The following is a 9,771-nucleotide window of genomic DNA, read 5'->3' as shown; positions in this document are numbered from 1 at the left end:
ACTATATCTTGGATGAAATAGTATGAATAAATGAATCAAAATAACGTTTTTAATGAAAATATGTCAACCATTATTTGAATATGTTGGTAACCCGTTGTATAAAAGTGATGATGCCCTCGAAGCCAGTGTTTGGTGGATAAAAACACCCATGCCAATGTATCCTCCGAACAAGTACGATATTCTTCCTTTTATTTACAAATTTTTTACAAGCCATAATATAATCCAATCTAATATGGCTGCTGGGTCCCTAATTCTTAGTTGAAATTAAGGCCAAGGACAACTTTTCCCGATATTTAAGAAATAACATTTTATTTGTGATTTATAAACAAAACACGTTACCATATCCATCAAACAATAAAAAAGAATAATCACGAAATCACCGTTACACTGATGAGCAGGTGTACAAAAAAGCTATTAACAGATCTGCACTGTCGCAATTGACTGATTAGTGCCATTCAGGCACCAGATGTCTGAGGAAACATTCACTACACACAAGCAGAGAGTACATAACCTTTTTCCGATTTTTTTTTGGACCATTTTCTTTCTTAAGAGTTTGTTTTCCTTCAATTTTAATGTTTTTTTTTAAATTTTTTAAAGGGGGTTCGGGATAGATATCGAAGGTGAATAAATGATTCAGTACAGTGGTTGTTTGATGATCATTTCATAGCTTGACACAACGTAAAGGATTCATTTTGTATTCTTCAAAAATCCTAAGGGCATAAACAAAAAATAGCATTTTATAGCATAACACTACAGCATTACGTATATTTAGAAGGTATTTTAATTTAATTTCAACAGGATACAAAAGTGATTCCTGTATGATTTGTCTATGAATATATAGTATGTGTATATGTATTGTATGTGTGTTCATGTGTGTGTATTTGCGAGTGAGTATGTATATTTCAGCAGAGGCAATATTAATGTCTCTGAGTTTGAGATAAATGGTTGAAGAAAAAATGTATCTATCTATATAGATCTATATATAGAATCTGTTTCCTCTGCTTATAACATGCAAATAGCCCCTTCGTGATCTGACAGCAATGATTCACACCTGAAGGGGGAGCATGTGTATAATATGGGGGGATTCAGTCCAATAGCAGCGCTAGCATCACCCCTCTGTCCCTCTGATTGGTCAGATAGCAGCCAGGAAGAGGAAACAGAGAATATGAGTAAAGAGTTTAACACAGCAACTAAGCTCTCTGGGGTATGTCTGGGGACTGGACTGCACATCACAACAATTCCACTTCTCTCTCCTTCCCTCTACCATCTTCCATCCCTCTTTTTCTCTCTATCTAGATAGAAGGAAGCCAGTCCATAAAGTACCCTGTATCCCCCACTACCCTGTGTGTAACTAGTGTAATGGATGGCAACTTGTCCCCAAAATGAACTAGAATTCTGTAGGAGTGATAGGAACCTTGTTGTTTCAGTACCAAGGCTTGGTTAAAGCTAACAAAAACGGTGTGTGTGTGTTTTATTTGTGTGTGTGTGTGTGTGTGTCTTATACAGGATAACACTGTTGCTGTGTTTAAGGAGGAACACGTCATCGGAAGTTAAGAGGGCTCCTGGATATGATGAACAGAGGAAGGAGGAGTAACGCTAGAGGGGTTAACAGAGGAGGCGTGCGAGCGAATCCGACAAGCACCAATGCCGGCAAGGTAAGGGGGCGGGGCTTTAAGAACTATTGAACATTGACTAATAAACATTCAATGACTGAAGCTGGGGGATCAGACTTGAACAGAAATGAAGCAACAAGCAACGTTCCTGCCATTTAAACTCAGCAAAAAAAGAAACATCCCCTTTTCAGGACCCTGTCTTTCAAAGATAATTCGTAAAAATCCAAACAACTTCACAGATCTTCATTGTAAAGGGTTTAAACACTGCTTCACATGCTTGTTCAATGTGGAACGACCTGTGGAACGGTCGTTAAGACACTAACAGCTTACAGACGGTAGGCAATTAAGGTCACAGTTCTGAAAACTTAGGACACTAAAGAGACCTTTCTACTGACTCTGAAAAACACCAAAAGAAAGATGCCCAGGATCCCTGCTCATCTGCGTGAACGTGCCTTAGGCATGCTGCAAGGAGGCATGAGGACTGCAGATGTGGCCAGGGTAATAAAGTGCAATGTCCGTACTGTGAGACGCCTAAGACAGCGCTACTGGGAGACAGGAGGGACAGCTGATCATCCTCGCAGTGGCAGACCACGTGTAACAACACCTGCACAGGATTGGTACATCCGGACATCACACCTGCGTTACAGGTTTAGGATGGCAACAACAACTGTCTGAGTTACACCAGGAATGCACAATCTCTCCATCAGTGCTCAGACTGTCCGCAATAGGCTGAGAGAGGTTGGACTGAGGGCTTGTAGGCCTGTTGTAAGGCAGGTCCTCACCAGACATCACCGGCAACAAAGTCGCCTATGGGCACAAACCCACCATCGCTGAACCAGACAGGACTGGCAAAAAGTGCTCTTCGCTGACGAGTCAAAGTTTTGTCTCACCAGGGGTAATGGTCGAAGGAATGAGCGTTACACCGAGGCTTGTACTCTGGAACGGGATCGATTTGGAGGTGGAGGGTTCGTCATGGTCTGGGACGGTGTGTCACAGCATCATCAGACTGAGCTTGTAGTCATTGCAGGCAATCTCAATGCTGTGCGTTACAGGGAAGACCTCCTCCTTCCTCATGTGGTACCCTTCCTGCAGGTTCATCCTGACATGAACCTCCAGCATGACAATGCCACCAGCCATACTGCTCGTTCTGTGCGTGATTTCCTGCAAGACAGGAATGTCAGTGTTCTGCCATGGCTAGCAAATAGCCCGGATCTCAATCCCATTGAGCACGTCTGTGACCTGTTGGATCGGAGGGTGAGGGCTAGGGACATTCCCCCCAGAAATGTCTGGGAACTTGCAGGTGCCTTGCTGGAAGAGTGGGGCAACATCTCACAGCAAGAACTGGCAAAACTGGTGCAGTTCATTAGGAGGAGATGCACTGGAGTACTTAATGCAGCTGGTGGCCACACCAGATACTGACTGTTACTTTTGATTTTGACCCCCCCTTTTTTCAGGGACACATTATTCAATTTCTGTTAATCACATGTCTGTGGAACTTGCTCAGCTTATTTCTCAGTTTTTGAATCTGGTCATGTTCATACAAATATTTACACATGTTATGTTTACTGAAAATAAACGCAGTTGACAGTGAGAGGACGTTTCTTTTTTTGCTGAGTTTATTACACATCCATAGCAAAGAGGCCACTGCTATGCCTCAGCCTTTTGGCTGGGTTAGAGATCTATAGTATCCAGAGAGGTGTGTGCATGGCAGCCCTGACTGTCTAGTGTGAGCGTATGTGTGGTAGTTATTGTGGTTGTGTGTTGCACACTGTGGGTTCAAGGCCCCACTGACCTATTGTCTGTTCTAGGTGAGGAGATGGGGCCAGGTATTTCGCCCCTGCCCTGTGCTGCCAACAGTGCCAACCGTGCCAGGCATGAAACACCACGGCTTCAGCACGCACTGAAAATAACCTGGGCAGTCTAATCCAGCCTTCAATCTCGGGCCAACACTAATCTCAACCCATTCTAATCTCACACAGCTCACCCACCGTACACTACATACACAGATGTCAGGTGTCTCGTTTGGGTCACTTTCTCATTTTTATATTTTGTATAAAATAACTATTGTGTATTCCTTTTTTTTTCACAAGGCCTCCATGTTATTGGAGAAGAGAGCCTTTGTTTCACTCTTTGTCGGATTGAGCTCCTCCTCTCCCCCTCCAATCAGGAGATCAGAGGAGACAGGGGGCAGAGTAAAGACAGAGATGCCAACATGGGGCAAGAATGGCCAGGGAAGAGCATCCCATTTCAGGCCAGTTTGGGGAGGTGGCTGGCAGGACTGTAACACTAGTCATAGTAATGGCATTAAAATGGTGTGTGAGGTTTCTCTCACATACGGCATTTTATACATGAAAGAGTGGGGCAGGGAAAGTTGAGTACATAATCGTCATTGTGGAAAGGTTCTTCTAATCAAATGTATTTTTGTTTGATTAGAAACAGTATTTTCTTTCAGCAAATGTCTTGCTAATGACAGCCTATTAAATCCCATATGAAGCCTGTTTAATAGCCCAGAGGTATGGAAGCCTCGGAGTGCCAACCTGGCAGAGGCTACAATTGGCTGTTTCATAGAGATAGGCCTCTGCTACTGGGACTTGGCTGGACAGACTTAACTATGCAAACACACCACAGGGAGGCTCTCCTGCTTCTAAAATATACACTTGGATTTTTGTCTTGCATCTGTTATTTGAACTTTAGTTGGTAGCTCTGTTTTCATATCTCCCCTTTCTCCTCTACTCGTCCACATCCTCCTTCCCCTTGTCTTTCTTGTCTTTCTTGTCCTTCTTCTTCTTTTTCTTCTTCTTGGCATCCTCCTTCTTGCCGAAGGTGATGAAGTCGCTCTTGTCATCCTCTCCTCCCTGGCCCTGGCGGATAGAGATGATGGCGGGGGAGCCGGGGATGATGAAGGCTTCGGGGGGGATCTCTCCAGGCCTCAGAACCTGAGGGGGGCCGTAGCCTGGGCCAGGCCCGTAACGGAAGTGCCAGCTGTTACTGTCGATGCCAGCTCCAACCGGAGGGGACAGCTCGCCCCCCTCACCATCTACAAGAGAGGAAGAGAAGAGACAGAGATAGAAGAAGGGAGAGAGAAACACAAAGGGATGAGCTATGTCATCTTTATCATCTTCGTCAACATTATTTTCATCCTCACAGTGAGATTCTGAAAACACCAGCAAATTCTACCACACACAAATTGAGCCTTATTCAGTTTCCTATTTCTGGCAGAGGTAAAGTATTACTACATCTGTAATACAGCACAGATAAGCAAAACGTCTAAGTTAGAGCCAGAGGCACACTGATAAACTGACGAGGGGGAAACGGATTGCAGGGAGTAGAACTTTATCAGCCAGTGGTGTTGCTGAGAACACACGGGTAGACTAGCAAGACCTTTAACGGCAGAGAGGGATGTTTAACTCTGTGATGTGATGGGAATTAGCATGTAAGGACGACAGGAAGTGTGAAAACCCAGCACTAATCTAATCCTACTCTCACAAGGACTCGACACAGTAGTGGAGAGAGGGAGAAATCTCATACAATATTCAAGCATGAATGTGACGGAGAGAGAGTGGGAGAGAGAGCGAGAGAGAGAGAGAGAGAGAGAGAGAGAGAGAGAAGCAGAGAGAGAGAGAGAGAGAGAAGCAGGGCGAGAGGATGAGACAATGAAAGACCAAAGAGCCTGGAGAGGGTGAACTGCAGTACTAAGAGAACGTGAGACACAATTCTCCTATCATATAGGATACAGTATAATGGAAGATATGAAAGAGATGTGAATACAATCAGCAGGCGAGAGACAGAGAGGCATGCGAAGGGATCGAGCGCTTGGGGTGAAGAACGACACAGAAAAATAAAACAAAAGGGGAAAAGGACAAACAGAGAGTGATGTGATGTTGTCTGTACTCAGCAGACACAGTGCTCTCAGCCCACACCAACTTCTCTGGGCTCTGACCTACTTTTTTTCCTGTGTTTTTATTTAGATCAAACTCAGGCCCTGAAAATAGATTCTGTTTGTTTTTCATTTGTAGGTTAATTATGAAATGGCTGGAGTTCCTAATTCAAGTGTGTGTGTGTGTGTGTGTGTGTCCGCGCGTGTGATGACTGTAGCATGCAAACAACACGAGTGTTCAGATATAAAGGACATCAAATGGCACCAACACACAGACCCACTCTGACTCACGCTTCAGTCCTTTACGTTCTTCAGCGTTTTGGCTTCACTAGGGCTTGATGGAGCCAATCTGACTGAAAAGAACGCAGCCATAACATTTACTTCATAGTAGAAACTGAATGAAACATCTGTGTCTGGTCAGTGTGGGGAAGCTGATCAGTTCAGGACACAGTTATTACAGTACAACACTATTACTGCACCTGGAGTACATTGCTTCCCTCAAGCCCACTGTGATTATGTTAGTGGAGGGTAGCCTGTACTGGTCCTAGACTTGATCAACATCATTTTGAGTGTGTTGATTCTTTTCTCAATGTTGGCCAGTTGAGTTCGCCCCAAAGTGTGGGCACATAGAATGATCTAATGTGTTCATCTAATTTGCACCTACTGAAAGAGAACAACAAACAGATCTACACCTATTTCCCCTCTCTCTCTCTCTCTCTGTGTATCTCTCTCTCTCTCTCTCTCTCCTCTCTCTCTCTCTCTCTCTCTCTCTCTCTCTCTCTCTCTCTCTCTCTTCTCTCTCTCTCTCCAAGAGAGTTGTTTCAATTTGCAGGATGTTACACTATCGAAGATGTGGCAGAGTCTTTTGTAAGTCTGATTCTCTGCGGGGTCTATGCGGGAGCAGGCTTGACATGCTCTGCACGTACAGTGACTTTGTATCTCCAGTAATATGGAGGCTTATTTGGAGCTCTACCCTGATCAGAGACAATTTCCCCCCTGTGCAAAGATCATATTAAAAAGGCACACGCTGCGGTTGCTGGTAAGCAGGTTACTATAGCTCTCTGTAAGGAGGTTGCCATGGTACCCAGCTGTCTGGGGTGGTTCTAGCCTCGTTTCAGTGTCCTACATTCTAAGTCCATTATCCCTGGTCCAATCTGGGTTACTCTCAACCCATTCTTCTTCTTTCCGGTCTACAAACATGCAACCCAGTTTATGGATCATGTGTTATATTAAGGTTTGTGAATATGAGTGTGTGTGCATGTTGTGTGTGTTTTCTTCTTCGATGCTATTCTATTCTGTGTGTTTGTGGTGTCGCACCATTCTTCATGAATACATCTTTCTCCATCTTTAAAGCTCACTGTACTGTTATATCCTTCTTCCTTTTCTACCTCCATTTTCATTGCTTTCCATCTCTGACTACCCTCTCTTTCCTCTGTTAACACTATCCTTCTCTACTCGTCCCTCCATTTCTCTCCCCCTCCCTCTCTGTTTCTCTCTCATCGTCCAAATCCTCCATTCAGGGTATGAATGGTTGCTGTGGAAACTGCCTTCGCCCACTCCCTGCTGATGGAGGGTGCTGCTGCTGCAGCAATCTCTCAGTTAGACAGCGTTACCCAGCAACAAGTCACATGGCGTTCCCTAGCAACAACGCTACCGCAGGGCCCGGCCAATCCTAAACCTCTCTCTTTCTCCGAACCCCCATACCTCTCTTTCCTTTACCGTGCCTCTTATCGTTCTCGCTCTTTCATCCTCTCCCAAAGGACTCGGAATTCCACTAGCACCCTAAACATCACGGGCGTCTTGCCATGCCTTATTCAACACCCTCTCTATCTACCTCTGTGTCTGGTCTTCATCCAACAGTACCCCTCCCACTTTCTCTGCAGGTAACTCAAATGAGTCACAGTGAGGAAGTATACTCTCCATTCGAGGTGCAACATGTATACTGTTGCAATATACTGAACCCATGTATTCTTTCTTTTACACTTCCAAAACTGCCTGATACAAAATTTTTAAACAAAGCCAATCGTGCTACTTGTGTCTAAGCCACAAGGCTGCACTCACTTCTCTTATTATGAAAACAGTCTGACCTGGCAACATACTAGCCTGTAACACTAAGCACCTCCTAACCCTGCATGAGATTCCTCTCTGCACTGAGCCACTCCTGATGAGCTTCCAGGACACTCTGCATGTCCTCTGCCTCCACCGAGCATTGGATTCTCTGGCAGACCATAGACGGAAGGTTTTCCATACGCTGCAAAGAAACTGCAGCCAGGTAGAACATATCAATAGCTAGATCCCCTCTCTCCCTCCCTCAATCGCCCTATTCACTCTCACTCTCTTTCCCCCTCTAAATTCCTGTATGCACGCACGCACGCACACACGCACACACGCACACACACACACACACACACACACACACACACACACACACACACACACACACACAAACAAACACACATACACACACACACATATACACAAATACAGACAAACTTCAGTCCGTCACAGTGATGATCAATCGCCCACCCTAGAGTTCTACACCTGTTCTCTAACTCCTGTCACTGGACAGCGTATCGATAAGTGCTCAGCTTGGGCTGGCTGGCAGTAGAGAGGAGGCAGGCAGCTGACAGGAACATCAAACCACCACCCAGGCATTCTGACAAACCCTCTGAACTTAACCACAGGAGATTACCAGTCAACTGTGGTCATGTTGTTCCTCTCTGTCTCTCTCACTTGCTTTCTACTTTTCCCTCTCCTTCTCTTTTCATTACAGTCAGATTCCCAAAATAATCTTCAAAGGTGATTGTTTTTGCTCTCTATCATCTGAGATGCTGTAAATGGATAAATGGCTATTAAATGCCTTACTGGCATTGCCAAAATTGTTCTCACAACTGGCTATTTTCAGCTGGCGGCTCCCAACCACACTCCATCACAACCAAGTTGTGCAGTACACTTCACCTATCAAAGTCTGGCAAACAGCCCAGATTTGGCCATCTTGAGACTGCCTCTCATTGGCTCTTTTATTTTGGCTGATTGTGTCGATGTCTGCCATTGGCCCTCATCTAGTCTTTCAAGCATGCTGCCCCTGGAGTCTCAGCGCTAATGCTTAACACTCCTCTGGCGGGGATTCTAAAAGGTCACCTGCGTGTTTCCCATCTGCCTTCCGTATTCCTATTTATCTGCTGTCATTTCACACCACTGTGTCTGCAGAGTGCCTCCAGCTGGCAGCAGAGAAACTCTGTGTACGTTTGACCCCCACCCACCCAGGCCAACACATCTCACCTGCGGCGCTGGACACTGTGGGCCAGTTCTGGACCAGCATCCCCTGGGCTCCCTGCATCACTGACGACTCCTCCATATGGACCGAGCTGGAACACAAAACACACATTCACATATGCTCATTAGATACATCAATATTATCCCCTGTTGTATCAACATAGTGGATCTGCACATTTACCGAGCTGAATGTAAAGTACAGCTTTAGGCCGTAGCATTTCAAAAGGAGCCAGCTGTGTGTACTGGCCCACCAGGTTGGTTACAATAAGGTACATAAGCATTTGATTTGCCTGAAACCATTGACAATTGTGTTTAATATTGAAAGTGTCTTGTCTCTTTCCATTTCCCTTTTGATCGATCATGTTGATTTAGTCCCAAAATGTTTGCATGTCAGCAATCAAGTTTTCAAGGCAGGTTACTTTCAAAATACAGAAATCTGGCCCCTATCTTGAAAACTTGATTGCTGACATGCAAACATTTTGGGACTATATCAACAATGGACTAATGAAATAAATACCAAAATCTAGTTTTTGGGTGGAGTTTTCTTTTTAATGCAAAAATGTAAATCATATGCTTCAAGTGATCAACTCCAATTATGACATCACCCTGGAAAATATTTGAATACAAGCTTAACTGGCAGCCCTTTGTGATCTGAATATTCAGTCCTGAATTATGACATCTGACGGGAAAACTATGACAACGGACTAAGTTGTTAGCTCATTGTGATGTCACCAATAAGAATGTTCAGTTCTGAGTTGTGACATCAGGCGGGAAAACTGACAAAAGACCGAGTTGGTAGCATATTTATAGGTTGCACTTCAGTCACCCGGTCGTGTCATGCCATTGTTAGGAACGTTCTCAAGCCTCCCTCTATCGACGGCGCCATAGTGGTGCCCTAAAGTGGTGATAAACCCAGTCATTCTGGACGGAGGCTAAATACTGTTTTGTCTAAATTACACTATAGTGCCTGGAAATACAATGACATTGCTAAAGAAGTCAAATAAT

General features: G+C 44.6%; 1 protein-coding gene across 2 annotated transcripts in view; it reads right to left on the bottom strand.

Moving 5' to 3' along the window:
* Positions 1-291: 291 nt before the first annotated feature.
* Positions 292-9,771, bottom strand: part of LOC139418481 (protocadherin alpha-C2-like) — a 36,083-nt gene continuing 26,603 nt past the window's right edge. For both annotated transcript variants that reach the window (XM_071167991.1, XM_071167990.1), the window contains exons 3-4: positions 8,773-8,858; positions 292-4,650 (exon numbers count right to left, since the gene is read on the bottom strand). In XM_071167991.1, the coding sequence (XP_071024092.1) occupies positions 4,343-4,650; positions 8,773-8,858 (394 nt within the window). In that variant the 3' untranslated portion in view covers positions 292-4,342. The remainder of the gene's footprint in view (positions 4,651-8,772; positions 8,859-9,771) is intronic.

The sequence above is a fragment of the Oncorhynchus clarkii genome, chromosome 10, assembly GCF_045791955.1.
Source record: "Oncorhynchus clarkii lewisi isolate Uvic-CL-2024 chromosome 10, UVic_Ocla_1.0, whole genome shotgun sequence".
Classification (NCBI taxonomy): domain Eukaryota; kingdom Metazoa; phylum Chordata; class Actinopteri; order Salmoniformes; family Salmonidae; genus Oncorhynchus; species Oncorhynchus clarkii.
The sequence above is the reverse complement of the archived record's forward strand: the minus strand, read 5'-3'. Positions and strand labels throughout refer to the sequence as shown.